This window comes from Formica exsecta, unplaced genomic scaffold, assembly GCF_003651465.1.
Source record: "Formica exsecta isolate Colony F162 unplaced genomic scaffold, ASM365146v1 scaffold31, whole genome shotgun sequence".
Lineage (NCBI taxonomy): Eukaryota > Metazoa > Arthropoda > Insecta > Hymenoptera > Formicidae > Formica > Formica exsecta.
This window is the reverse complement of record NW_021850355.1, coordinates 301645-317615: the sequence shown is the minus strand read 5'-3', so window position 1 is coordinate 317615 and position 15971 is coordinate 301645. Positions and strand designations below refer to the sequence as shown.

General features: G+C 34.8%; 1 protein-coding gene across 1 annotated transcript in view; it reads left to right on the top strand.

The window, feature by feature from the left end:
* The window catches only part of LOC115237811 (arfGAP with SH3 domain, ANK repeat and PH domain-containing protein), a 41888-nt gene that overhangs the window by 12411 nt on the left and 13506 nt on the right, over nt 1-15971 (top strand). Inside the window, 3 exon segments of the mRNA XM_029811099.1 lie at nt 5701-5773; nt 13422-13466; nt 13469-13518. Coding sequence (XP_029666959.1) covers nt 5701-5773; nt 13422-13466; nt 13469-13518 — 168 coding nt within the window.

The following is a 15971-nucleotide window of genomic DNA, read 5'->3' as shown; positions in this document are numbered from 1 at the left end:
TCTCTCTCTCTCTCTCTCTTTGCTTTGTGTTACTTTCTATATATATATATTTTTGACATAGAATATATTATATATTTTTAATTTAATTTATATAAAAGTGATTTCCAACACGATTATAAAAATATATTACCGATTTTCGTATTCGAGTTATATGTTCTTTGTCTTTAGCTTTCCGCTCTGAGTTTTGGTTCCGATACAATGACCTCACATAAGTATCCCTCCGTCATTTTTTTCCTAGAGACCGCACACTTCCTCGACAGATTAACCCTTCAACAGAGCGGAAACGTGAACGCGCGCTTTGATACCGGCAATTCTTTTTCGCGCGAAACAGCGCGAATGAATTCTTTGAGCGTGTGGCTGGAAAATCCGACGTTTGCCAACGCCTAATAAGCCGTAAAAATTTGAAACATGCCCAAGATGTCTGTATAGGAATAACGACGGTATATATTTCTCGCAGGTCTGTATTCGCAAGACAGTTACAAGTATGACAAAAAGCATTGTAAACATTGCAAATGATGCAGAAGTGAACTTAAAAATTAAGTGGCATAGATATAATGTTTGTTAATTGTTAGAGCCGAAATTATTATATTTATTTTGCTTACTTTAAAAAAGTGTATTATAAAATGTTTTCTCATCTATAAAATATATATATATATATAATATGATATATAATATTTTTCGTTAGATTTTTTCAGAAAGTGAAGCCAACAGGCTTATAAAATCTGATTAGAAGAACGTTTTTGCATACATCCTCGTTTCGTTACAAAATGCACTATAAAAATGCACACAAAAAAAGAATAAATATTACAACAAGGCCGATTGGTTTGCGAAATGCAATGCGAGTGCCATACCGGCGAAATCCCATCCGGTGCATTTTTCCGCTGATTAGAAATAATCGCCGCGTTGTTGCGAGGCTATATTATCGAATATCGTCGACATATTCGCGATTGTATATGTGTGCGTTCCTCTATTTCGCTCGTTAGTCGATTTTCCAGAATTTGCGGACGCGATGTTCTTGCACGAGTCACGTATCGCCAGACAGGCTGCATTCCGGCGATCGGCGCGTAATAATCCGTTGCGTGTTCGCAAGCGAGAAAACCGCCGCGGGAATCGTTTTCAGGTCGTACACGCGGCGGGTTTATTTATCCGGCAATTTTCGCGCGGATACGATACGACACTCTCCGTCTCGTCGTGGTCCACTGCCATTTTTGCGACGCGAGACGCCGTAGGTGGTGTCGTTAAGAATTTTTAACGCTCGCATAATTGCGCGGTCGACGATGACGAGAGTTCGCTAATTATCTTTACAGCGTGTCGCGAAACGCGAGTTTTTTCCATCTTTATGTCGTTTCAATATTTTTTGTGCGACAGTTTTTTTTTTAATCATAAATCTATTGTTCGCTATCTTATTACATTTAGTATTAAATATTTTTTGCAAGGCGAATAAATTAAATTATATACGAAATTACTAATTGTACTGTACTTGACGAAAAGAATTTTCCTTCTGTAAATTTCTAACAAAAGCTGAGAGAGAAGGAAGTCTGGCACACATTTCATTACGGATGATGTTTACGCATTTGTATCATCTTTACGAGGGGAAAACCTCTCGAGGGGAATAGCGGGAAAAAAAACACTTAGCACCCTCTGAGAAGAACACGCGTTGTACATATATACATGTATGGAAGTGGGCACGCGACACGATGGGAAAAGGCGGGGTCATTAATTGCGCTTTGTGAGCCTCGCACAAAGCGAGATCGGGCACGATTCATCGCTTAATGTAAGCGGTATACCGGCCTGTACAGGATGCTCTCAAACGGGCCGCAAGAAAAACGTTTTTCACGATGTATTGTATACAAACTGACACACACACATGTATACTTGCGATGAGAGCGGATAGAAGCACGTGCGAGAATTATGGCGCAACTTGAGAGGAAGTTTTCCCGTTGGAACTTTAAAAGAGAGAGAGAGAGAGAAGTTTCAAAGCTATTTCTTAATCTTTCGGTTACATATCACATGGAAGATGAATATTTTTTGCCAGGTTTACCTAGTTTCTAACTTTACGCTCAATTTAGTGATAGAAATGCACAGCGGAGTCCGATAATTTCTACAGATATCGATTGCGTCTGTGCGGGCGAAAAATATTGCTTGTCGTACTTTAATCAGTAACTTTATTTTTATTTACGATTAAAAAAGCACGCAATCTCTGAAATTTAATCGATTAATTTTATTGGCAATATTGTAGGTCGCACAGAATGTTGTTCATGTTTCTCTTGATATTTAAAGCGTTCCGCATAAATCTATCAAATTTAAAAATAATAGATTATTGATATATAATTATCCGGAAAAAATTCATTGAAAATGAAAAAGGTAGAACGATAGCCGTCGTTACGACCACGTCAGACCGCTTCCGGAATATTCTCTACGGACCACGTAAGGCCACAGAAACGATCGATTCTCCAGACATTCAGTATGCCGACCATATGCTGCTGGATTCTCTGCTGCCAGCAGCGTAACCTTTGCGCGTACACCCGCGTATTAATTAGAGAGAGAGAGAAGCAATTACAGCCGGACGCGAGGTTACGCAGACATGCGGGTGTCATCGCGGTTAATTACTACCGGGCAAGACACGTGTCCGTCTTTGATTCGTAAAAGAAGCTTGATTTGCCGAACATGCGACCGGATCGATCTCGAATGATTGTAACACTCAAAAATGAAAATTTATTTGACATTTTATACTCGGATTTACTTATAAAATAACACATCATTTTTTATGTGATGTCATAGCTCTTTAGAGATATTATTTATTTCTTTATATATTATGTAATAATATATTTTTTTTTAAATAAAAATATGATGAATTTTAATTCTGATAAAGCTTCTTAATAAGATATAATGCGTTTTTTATTACAGATTATTCTCTGCGTTATAACGATTATAAATATTATATGATTCCATTCTTCTCTCCAACTATTTAAAGTCGTGATATAATCGGTTCACACAATTCTCTCTATTTCTTAATGATAATTAGAAAATTCCGATCAGAAAGTTTGGCCATTTGCGCAGCTCATTTATTTCACTCGTGAGATAAAATTTAAACGCCTCTGATAAGAAGAAATATATCAAGTCTCATCCTCATACTAAATAAATCACACTCTGAAACGCCTCCTCGATTTATCAGGCTTCTCATTTATCATTCTGTGTATTTTCATAATAGATATTGAACATTTACGTTGCTTCTTATTACGTCATTATATCAAAGAATTTTTTCTTCCCTTTAGAAAAAGAAATAATGATATGAACAGAAAATTTTTGGACACGAAAATATCAGCGCGTGAACCTATCTTGTTAAATTCAAGCATCTCCTTGACATTATAACGCTGCGTTTATATACATACAACATATTGTAGTATAAGACCCGCATCCAGAAGCACATGCACAAACAATTGCTTTCCTGGACTCTCATCCGGTTCGCGGAGAGGGGAAGAGCCAGGAGAGGGAGAGAGAGGTTCCCGGGCGTGGTGAAAGCAAGAGTCTCGATCTCGGCCGAAGCTACGAGTCGTTTTGCTTCATAGGGCTCGTGCGCGGCCTTCTCAGAGAGCTTCAAGGACGGCGAAACGCATCGCCGGCCCGAATGCCGCCGAGGGGGAGAATCCGGCAAGGTCGACCAGCAACGTATTCTATTTCTTCCACTTGGATTTTTTCAATCGCGCCCGTGTGGACGAGAATAATTGGACGATGAACGCGACGATGCGCATACGTTTGCACCCGGCTCTCAAAATAAAATTCTGAGAAAAGCGACTGAGTATTAATTATTACTAAATTATTACAATAATTTTAAATCACGAAATAATTAAATAAAGATTTTTAATTATTAAGTTAATTATTATAAAAAAACTATTTTAGATATCAAAAATAACGGAATATATTTGATTTTTCAATCTATATTTTTCAACTAATATTTTTATATTGAACTGTTTAATAACTTCAATTTAGATGCGATTGTATATAAAAATAATAGAATACACACACGTATATATCGCGCTGCATATTTTGATGTATCGGGAAAATTTGCACGAGAGATAAAACTGTCTCTATTAGATATAATGGACACTCGGGTCCATAATAGTATCGGCAAATAATTTAATGCAGCGATAATCCCGCGCATTTGGCGATGCATCGCACCGAGACCGGTACCGCCTGCACTCTGTTCATTACACGCTGCGCGTTAAATTTATTGTATACGCCGCGTTCGGCGTTGATCACGCGTGCGTTCCTCGCGCTCGCTCGCTTATTAAATCCTTATCGGCATTCGTCGTCGCTATTTCAGTATAGCATCTCTGGCCTTTCTTTTTGCGGTTATATCCCGCGCGAATTCCTGGCGCGTCCGGTCCGCCCTCGATCATCGTATAGCTGGATCCTTCCCCTCTTCTCTCCTATTCCTTTTATCTCCCCTCTCTTTTCTTCTCATCTTTTTTTTCTCGTCTCTTTGTTTTCTGCTCACTTGCGATTTGCTTCGTATTGGGGATGGTCGATCGGTTTTAATAGATTGCGCCCGATGCTGTCTTCTTTTAATTAGATATGCTTCCGATATTTTTACACTCGATTAATCAATTTATCCATATCTTTTACTCGATATTTTTTAATTCTTAGATTTGCTAGACACACTTGTTATGTTTAGAATTTATTTTACGCTTCTCTCTTTTGAAGGATGCAATTTAACATCTTTTTCCAATTATGTATTAGATATAAATATATACTATAAATAGAAAGAAAAAAATTCAAAGTGGGAAGAGATTATCTGATCATCGGTGTCGTCTCTTATTTTCAATATTGTCCATCTATGTTTCAAGTCATTGCTTCGATTTTCTTCTCTCGCCTATGCTGAAATCAAGTGCGACGCGACCGTGAGTGCCGTATTTAGCTCACGAAAATGCAATGCAACATGTGATGCGTCGCACGTGAATGCATGGCAGGTGATTCAGGGATCACAGCCGAGATAAAAGGCTAAATATATGTACAGTGCTAGTGGATCGAATATTCTCGTTTATTTGCAGTCTCTTTTCTTCACGTGAAGTAAATAAACGAACGGTAACATTTCCGAGCGATTGCATCGTTTGCATCGTTTTCGGGCCATATTCAACCCTAACAATAAATGTATGATAAAGATAACCGATTGAGAAAATCATCTTATATAGAAAAATATTATATTTAAAATTTAATTAATCGATACTCTTCCAGATTATAAGTCAAATATATAAAATTTCTACGATCAAAATTTCAATTTGAAAAATTTGAAGATCAGATTTCGATTATCGAAAGCTTTTTTTTAATCAAAAATTTTTGGGTCTAATTACATATTACAATTTTGAAATATATCAATTAAAAAAATATTTTTTTTCGTGAAACGCTTATGATTCTCTCAAATATATTATTCAGATAAATTTTAAAAAATTAACTCGTAACAAAATCTCGAAACGAGTTCTTTATTATTGAAAGCTACTTTTGAATAATTTTATATTTATGTCGTTTGCGTGATATCATTTTTTACATAAACACTTATTAAAAAACACTTATTACAATGCAACATTGCATTGAATAACAGCTTGACTCAAATACCTCGCACAAATGCGGTTTAAAAAATTATCATTTTATAAGAGATTGCGAATTTTGTTAGATATTATCATTGTTATGTTTTTGTTTCAGACCTTGGACTTTGATAGAGATGGTCTCACGAAACTGAAAAAGGCTATCAAGGCTATCCATAATTCCGGAAACGGTAAGTCAAATATCATTATCAATTTTCGTGCAACTTGTTTTTACGATTGTGAACACAACAAACAATTTTCTCTTGAAAGAGGAAATTGATTTACATCTCAAAATATATGATAGAATATAAAATATAAATAATAAATTATAAACCGTAAAATTATATTTCTATGTCATATGTATATATTGAGCGTATCCAAATCCTATAATTAAATTTTTATATGTGACAGATTTGTTGACCAAGTTTTTTTTTTATTTTTATTTATTTATTTATTGGGTTTTTCAGTTCTTTTTCATTTTATTTTATGGAAATGGGTATCATTTAAATATACCAAAATTTTCAGAGGATACGTAATTGTTAGCTTCGATTATTCCGATGATTTGGCCGGTGAACAAAACTTTTCCATATCGCGATCATTTATTTATATTGTCATTCTGGGACACTGGACTCTCATGCGTATTGAATGTCGTTATCAGCGCTGATAATGGCAGTTGAATCATTGCAATAAGTATACGATTATTAGCGATACTTACTGCATATTAGCTACGACAGGTATAAAATAGTCGCGATATACATATATATTTATCTTTTTATATACTAAACGTGAGAGATCTCTCTGAACGAGAAAAATAATTTTGGCATAAAATTAAAAATTGAGCGAGAGAATATTTTATATTAATATTACAACATAAATTGATATAACATGATATTTCTCTAAATTTTCTAACAAATTCGAAAATATATATATTTATAAATATTTTTATATTTGTACGATCAAACTTAAAATTTAGAAACCTTATAAGATTTAATTAATTTATAATCGAACCCATACCGTAGCTTATAAAAATTAATGAAGTAATAAATCAAATCAGCTTTTATGAGATATAAAAATATGTTCGAAGCGATATGATATCGAAACGATTGGGGCGTTTACTTGTCCGATAACTTTTTTGGACCGCTTCGTAAAGCGAACGTAATATTACGTTCTAATTCTACGGGCGGGTAGCCTGGATTTTTTTTTATTGCGCTCGAATGGAAAAGTCTTGTCGAGGTTAACATCCGAAAGGTCTATAGACTCTAACTGAACTGACTTTTACGAGTCGGGTTTGCCGGCTTTCCGCCACTTCTCCATCGAGCAGACAGATCGATTTCTCTGGCGCCCCTTTTGTTTCCCCGGCCAGGCCATCCTACGGGAGAGTCTAGGAGCTTATATTCCGAATACCTCGCATTCTGGAGTCTGCGATCGGCATCTTTACGACTGCAGTTATATTCACGCCCTCGATCTATAAACTAGCGGACGATCGATAACGTGTCGTTGATAACGTCGACATCACACGCTGCATCGCTCGCAGAATACGTCGTAGTTATCAACCTGTGTCGTTTAATACATGATATGCTTTGACGTACAAAATCGTCAAAGTGCTTTAAAATATTTATTTGTGTGTTATATTTTTAATTATAAAAATTGAAAACAAATATACAACTATATTGAAAGTATATTATTAAAAACGAAATGTATAAAAAATAATGATTGTTGTATTCATTTTCGAAGAAGTTAATCGGCGTATACATACGTGTACATATTAGAAAACGATATTTCAACCGGCATTACAAAATCATTTTATGTCTGTGTTTTTAACGATTTTAAAAATTATGTCACTCCTTGTGTAAACGTTTAACATTATTTTTCTTTTTTTTTTTTGTTGCTTATTGGAGCAGTAAATGTCGGAGAGCGCGTTAAACTGATATAACTTACATGTGAACATCGTAGTTACGTGATTTTGTTGTCGCGCCTCAGTATATTATTAGTATATTATTATGCGCTAGCTTTCTGCGCGCGTATTAAATATACTTATTTATAAGTTTCATAGTTACGAAAGGATTACACCATAGATTGAATAATCTTGCGTCATCCTCAGAGTCTCGTTACAAGAATAGCAATAAGAGCAACGCGTCACGCACATTCTAAATTATAGATCGAAATTATATAATTATAATTAACGATTATACGAATATATTCCATTTATTAATAATTATGAATATTACGGTTATACTATACAATATTCTACGTCAGCTTTCATATTTTAATTCTCACGAATTAAAATTTTATATTTTAATTCTCACGAATCAAAATTTTATATTTTAATTCCCACGAATTAAAATTTGATATTGTATTTTATTGTGAAAATGTGATTTATATTGACGAAAAATAGCTGATCTCGACAAGAGATATTGACTTGAGTGTTTCTCTAACAAGAATAAAGCGGCAACGCGTGCCGAGCCGCGTTCTCGCGTTAGCCGCGAGACTAATGAGAGATTAAAGCGACGTTTCCTTTCCTTGGATCGATAACGCTTGTATTATTTCGCGAAAGTTGCGTGCTCAAGCCTCTCCTTCGCTTTTCATGGCGAAGAATTATTCTTTCGTTACCGCATTCCATATAAAATCTTTTTAATTTCAAGCAGGTTCACACGCGTGTCTCTTTTTCCTTAAAATCACTTGAAAAATCACATTCTAAAGTTATGTCATATTTTTGTAAATCATGCCGACGAATTATATCCATATTTAGATTAGCATGAGGTATACATTCTCGTACGAAAACAATTATTTTTATGAAGACAAATATTTTTAGTATAAAATAAATTTGAATAAGCCTGCCGGAGACATTGCCTTTGCAAACTGGATTTTGAATTGCGGATCTTTCGTGACGCAACGAGTCGCGCAAAATTGCTTCCTCAGGTCGTGAAACGTCGCTGAAGACCCTATAACTACGTGATAGGATTCTGCTGTAATTGTCAGGTGCCGCGAATGGCTTGTAATTATGTAGCATAATGGGAAGATGCCTCGTGAGAGCCTAGTATTATGAAATTGTTTTTTTGATGACAGCTTTTTATTCTTGCCTTATTCCTTAACTGAGACGCGGTAATGATACACATGTATGTATAATATTTCTCATTAAATAATAATTATTATGTCAATTTATTTGCTTTTGATTAGTTCCATTTAGAAAACAATTTATCAATAATATGAAATAAGCATATTTTTTACGTAATTAATACAAAATTCATATTATTGGCATGATATTATGTTGCAAATTAGAAGCAATAATACGCACATAGATTAGATACGAATATTAAATATATACTATACTATAATATACTTTGTAGTTTTTATAATTCGCCATTGTTTCAATAAAAAATCTCTTCTATAATAAAATCATGTTTTTAAACGATGAAAAGCGAATTTTTTATCAAGATAATATCCGTGATAATATCTTTGAATATCTTTGTCGATGAAAAAAACTGAAAGGATATCTTTTTTATATAAAAAGTTTTTTTCATTCTATAGAGTTATGGGAGTATCAGCATCCAACGATATCAAAATTTCAATATATCAATTTTGATAAATAGAATTACATAAAACTAATGGCAATTTTTGATCCTCTCTCTTTAAAAATTAAATAGTTCTTTTTAAATAATATATCCTCCAGGTTATAGTATTACCTTTGTCCTTAACATGTAACCCTTTCGTAATCTCTTCATGACGTCCCCATGTCACGAAGGTTCTCGTCTTCGCCGCTTTATTAGCTCGTAATTGCGTGGAGCTTGTTAATGTCATCTTATCTGCGGCGTATCACTTTACCGGTTATCTTCCCCTAAAATTATTAATTATATATTATATAAATGATCTTTTAAAAATAAATCGTATATTTTGCATAGCAATATCATTTTGTATGTGTACATATGTGTGTGTGTGTGCGTGTGTGTGTGTGTGATTGTCAATATAAATGAAAATTAATTAAATGCACGACAATAAATAACCATTGAATTCATGTTTACTTTTCTATAAAAGTCAAATCAAATAGGGCAAATATATAAAAAAAAAAAAAAAAAAAAAAAAATAGAATTGTCTTTGTTTAAGTTATATAAAATAGTCACATTCGCTAATTATCACATTATTTTACTATAATCATATTTTTTTTTTATTATAATCGCTTTCATAAGGATTGATTATTATTATCAGTACATTTAAAAAAAAATTGTGATTTTTAGATTTTATAATATTTACATAAAGTCATAAAATAGCATATATATTTAACAATATAAAACTTTGATTTATTATTTAAAAAAAAATAAGTGACCAAATGTAATATATGAGTAACTTTAAATTACCTAGCAATATTTTTACAGGATGAATAAAATATTGAAAATATCAACTATATCATTTTGCGGGAATAACAACAAGTCAGAACAATAAATTGCTGTCGTAGATGTGAGCAAAGCGCGACGTATTAAACGCTTGCATTCGGTCACCCATGGCGCGACATGTTTTTCACAGTTTCCCGGCTATTTTTCACCCGTCAATCGACCCCTGGAAATCGCAACTGTATCCGTATCGGACCGGTCAGCGTTATTTCCGCGTCGGGCCACAATGGACCACATTTCTCCAGATACCGTTCCGACATATCCGACCTCTTCCCTCTCGCCTGCGGTTCTCTCTCCATTCACCTGTTACCGGTCCTTTCTTTTTCTCTCTCCTGTCTCCGGCTACCTGACGGTAAACAGGATGTATCGCTTCGAGTACCCCGGGTGCGAATCACGTGCCGTGACGCGCGTTGTTGTCCCCAGGAGACAATGAGGGGGGTCCGATATTCTCGAAACTCTTTCTAGCGGAAGCGTTTCGCTGACAACAAACACCGGGAACGTTGAAATTTAACCGTTCGACGAACAGGTACAATCAAAAAATTTTGACTATAATATTAGATAAATAAACTCACGTAATATAAGAAAATTGTTTGAATATTACTTATTTAACCACCATAATAATAATTTTTTGATAATTTAATTTACTAATACCTTTTTCGTGATAAATAATTATTCTTGGCATATAAATACAAGAATCATAATATACGATTCGCACTTCTCTGAGAGCTTTATGCTTGTTCGCGAATGGTACAATTCCAGATATTTTCATGATAATACTATCGATCTCGTGTGACGCGCGTTTGAAAAAATCAAAGAGGCGATCCATTAACGTTTCCGATGCCATGAAAAGTTACGATGCTGTTAGGTCGTGGGATAATACGAGATTTCCCGAGAATTTTCGTATAATAAGAATGGCGACGCGGAGAGAGCACTGAGGCGTTGCGATAAATCTCGCGCTGAAGACAAGAATGAGGAGGAAATGATAACGGACGCGGACCGCATGGATATCTCGCGGTATTATTCCTCTCTGATAAATTTATTCGAATTTAACTTTTTGTGAATTTTGAAGGAAGAGAAATCCACGGAAGATGAACGGATTCGGTATAAAGGAAGTCGTGCCAAATAGGAAAGAAATATTTAGACGCTTTATCGAAAGTTTGATTTACACACTGAAAAAAAAAATTATTAACTTGGCTAAATTCGTTCAACTAATCACCATTTTTTAAATTGAAATATTTAAGTATTTAAGTCAAATATACGTCATGTTAGATTTAATATGTCGTATTTGACTTAAATATATAAATATTTCAATTAAAATTTAGACAAAAAATGTCTAAATTTTTAAAAAATTTTTTGCAGCGTATATACGCGCGTTACGCTTAAATGGGAGTTTTTAAATTTCTTCTTTGATTTTATTTTGCACATATAGTGTTGATGAGTAAACAGTATCCTAATAACCATGTTTGACGCGGGATTTTAAAACAGGCATGACATAATACTTCCATGTCGTTGTCACGTTTTCGATGTAAGGAATTCTTTTTACCTCGACTTGTAATGTAATTGAAAGTTTCATCAACCGGAGGTGAGCAAGCTCCCCAGCTTATCCATTCGACCGGATGGACCACGATTACATTCACTGCATGGCAACCGCGGGTGAATCAAATATCACTTCGCGACAAGAAGACAATACCTTTTATTCCCTTTCGCTCCTTGTTCTTTGGTACATCCTGTTGAGAAGTTTCCTTCGGCTAATGAAATTTCTCCCGGGAGGAAGGATGCGCTCCCTTCAGTCGAGCGATAAACGCTTTTCGACATTACTCGGAGTCAATCAGATTGCAGTTCTCCTCCAAGAGAGAGGGAATGCAGTTCGGATATTGAATGAAAGAGTTTTGAAACAAGTAGGAAGAGGAAATGGAAGCATTGCTTAGAGGAACGGGACAAAGGATTCGATGGTTTGAAAATGCGAATAACAGCGATGCCATTGTTCCTATTACAAGTATGCAAAGCTTGTCTGTATAGAACACCTGAAACTATTTATCATTAAAGTGAAGTCCAAAAATTCTAATATATTTCTAAGAGATTCGGTTATTTTATATTTTCTACGTTTGCACCAAGGAATGGTAAAATTATTATATCACATGAATTTAATTTACAGCAATAAAAATGAAAAATTATTGGAGCCACGAATTTATGGAGTTTATAATTCTCTGGTAAAATTACATGCGTTAGTCTCCGACAAAAACAAACGAGATTTTCCGGCTGAAAGGGAAGCCGTTTATCGAACCGGACGCGAAACGTTTTTATTTTCACTTCGCTTCGTAGTCCAGCGAGATTTCATACTCTCGGTCATGTATGTATGTACGTACTTGCATGCGAGAGGCGATATCGGTCGAGCAACTTTGCAGGAAGTTGGAAGGAAAGGCAAAAAAAAAAAGAGAGGAGTTGGCAACCGACAAGAAAGAAAGAGGAAGGGGATTATTGGAATATTGGAAAGCGGGACGCGAGCTCTTCTCCTCGCATCGAGATTGTACAGTCGGGAGATTCGGGAAGCGGAAGAATCGCGAGAGAGGAAGGACAGTGATGTAGGAAGAGAAGTCCCCTTTCGACATCACAGAGCGCGAAACGAGAGAGAGTGCAACGTTTATCGCGCGAGTGCATTCCACCCAGCGCGGTGCAGCCTTGCAAGGCTGCTTCGTAATCCAAAGCGAGGAATGCAGGAATCCGAGTAAAGTATGCGATGTCTTACGGTAGGAAAAGGGTAAAAATTATGATTATATACTCTCTATTGCTCTCTCTCTCTCTCTCTCTTTCTTTCTCACGACCGATGCATTTGCGTGAGACTCAACGCAAGCTACTGCAAGAAAGCGCAGGAATTATCTCCGATCGCGGGCATTTAATAGTCCAATGCGTAATTTAACAATTGCTCGAATATTTGTCGCTGAATTAATATTCGCATAATGCGTACAAATTTTACGGATAATACGCGGACGATTTCGAGAGATGAAAAATATGGCGTGCTTTTGAAGATGAAGTGATATTTAATTTTCCGCGAAAATTTTTATAATATAAATTTGATGTTTTGGAACAATTTAGAACAAGTGTAGAACAACCTGGAACAACCTTTAGAATTTTAAAATTTCAGAAATGGGGTGCTAACTTCACGCAGGTTATAGTTACGCACGAATAAGGGAGATCTGTCTGTTTTGTATATAGAGATGCAAGAGAAAAATGTTTTTGCACAATTTTTTTAGATTTATAGAGTTTTTTATCCGTCGCAGATGTATAAATATTTGCATATTTATTATATATTATTTTTAACTTGATATTTTTATGAGTGTAAAAAAAAACGTGAAATTAAATAAGATATCTGTTTTTATTATGTTTTAATCAAAATATGTGTGTGTGTGTGTAATCGTTACTTTTACTTAACAAAATTATATGCGTTTCTTTGCAGCTCACGTGGACAATGAGGTGTACTTAGGAAGGGCGTTAGAGAGACTCTCAAATTCGCGGTGGTCACGAAGGAACTAAGCGCCCTCATGAAAACTCTGGTACGTATCTCACCAGCGAAATTTATGTTAACACGTTACATACGCGAGTCACGGAATATTCCGTGTTTTTAGTGCTGATGATCCTCCGCGACCCACAGAATATTTCGCTTTTATTCCCTTTTAGCTATGTATTTCCCGATGACAATAAATGTATACCGGATTAATTACTCAAAAAATTCAAAATAGCAAGTTCCACTAAGGAAAAGACGTCGAAGGGATAATATAATTAAAAGAATGCGTAATTAGCGTAATTAAACGTATCAAAAAATTTTTAAAAGACGTGCAACTTTCGAAGACGAATCCTGGAAAATCGCAAAGCATGCATTGTTGACGATTTCATCCAAGCGTTCCGATGTAATCTTAAATTTTACTATTCATCAGGCGGAGATATTAATATGCCGTAAATACACCCTCGATTCGTTGCAGTGCACGCGCGTTATTGGAAAAATCTCTTCACGGTCCATTGTCGACCGATGGCAACGACCCTAGCCCAGCGTAGTATGTTCTTCGTACGTACATACGTTGGTGTAGGTGCAAAAATAGAATTTCTAAACCGGCGATCAATATGAAAAGCGTGCGCCGGTCGTGCGCTGACGTGCGCGACGAAATAAAATTTCGCGCCCGCGGAGAGATCGCATCGTCGCACGAGAAATTCTCAACTTTCGCGATTAACGATCGATTGTATATTTCTCGAGAAAGAACCTCGGATTTGCGACCGCGTTTCCTCGCCAGAGACGTATGACATTCACGGCACGCGTTTTGTCGTAGAGCAAATTATTCTGCTAAAACAATTTTCCATTCCTGGGGATTATACCTTTGAACGCTTTCCCTCCCTCCTGCCCCTGCGATTGTATAGCATGGACGTATACGAGTATCTGGGTCGCAATGAATGATGAATACAGGATGAATGTAAATTTGTACGACGGTAAACTCTCGACTCTCTATGCTTAATCTTCTCTACGTCCAACATTCAACTAACTCCTGTCGAACATTCGAGACTTTTCGTCTCCAGATTCCCGACTTGTCAGCTTGATGTGCTAGTTTATGACTTGCATAGTAGTCGTACTAATAAAATAAATTATTGTTATTACATATATCATGCACAATGAAACATCGACGATCACATTGTCCACGTGGAATGAAATATTTATAGCTTTTTTACATACCACACTAAAAATAAATTTATTTTTAATCAAATAAATACATTTTGTTGATTTTGATTTTTTCACTTAAATAAATATAAATGAAAATATAAATACTTTGTTTCCAGAAAAAAGGTTTTGTATAATAAATTATTAGTTGCATATAATAAAAATTATAATTTTTAAAATACATTTAAAATTTTAATATAAAAAAATATTTATGTTTGAAAATAAAACATTATTTATTGAAATAAAAAAAACTCTGTTTTTAAAACAAACAGCCAAAAATTGAAAAAATGTTTTTTTAAAGAAAGTAATTTAGTATAATAAAAATTAAACAAAAAAAACAATTCTTTTCTTATTTGCAAATAAAAGCATACTTTGCTTTTATTTTATATTTTACTAATTCAAATATATTTGCTGCTTGATTAAAATAACTATTCCTAAACTAATTTTTTTCCAAGTATTTTTAAACAAATAATTTTTTTTTAACAAAAAATTTTTTTTGGTGGTTTAGTACATTTGTTTTCGGTAGTAAGTACTCCCTTTACAAGTTATGTCATTATTTTCTGAGTTTTTTTTCTTTTTTTCTAAGAAAAAATAAAACTTGCTTTGAGGAAAGGAAACACTTTTTTTGCTCGCAAGATACATTCAATCCATTATATCACTCTATGACAAATACTAAAAATCTCTTCGGCATGCTCGTATATTTTCACTTTTGTGGCATTTAGTTAAACCCAGTATACGCTGACACGATTGTGCTTAGCGAGGAGAACCCTTCGTGCGCTCGCTCGTAATTTCCTGCCGCGGTAGCTCCTCTCTTATTCTTCAGGCTCCGCCTGAGGCTACTCGTCGTTTCGTTGAATTAAGAAACTCGATTCGACGACGACCGTATTATACAGCGAGTCCACGTTAACAGAATGTCTCGCGTAAAAAGGTCCGGAAGTATATTAAAGACGGAAGAAACGCTTCCACGTAAAGAGAAGTATAAAACCGAGAACGAAACACGTACCTTCTAACACACATATCTCTTGTTTCTAATTATATTTAATTAAATTATATTTAATTTATACAAAAAGAGAGAGAAATCAGTTGGTACGTACAAAATATATTTCGCATATCAGTATCATTAAAAAAATACGTTGATAATTTTCTAATTATATACTCGCATAATATTTTATTTTATCGATAAAGAAGTATTTGGATAAAACATCTTATTTTCAATGCCAATGAATTAGCTAAAAATAAGAGAGACCGAGAAAGTAATTCTCTCCGGGCATGGATTTCAAAGCCGGAGGATGCAGATTTAAA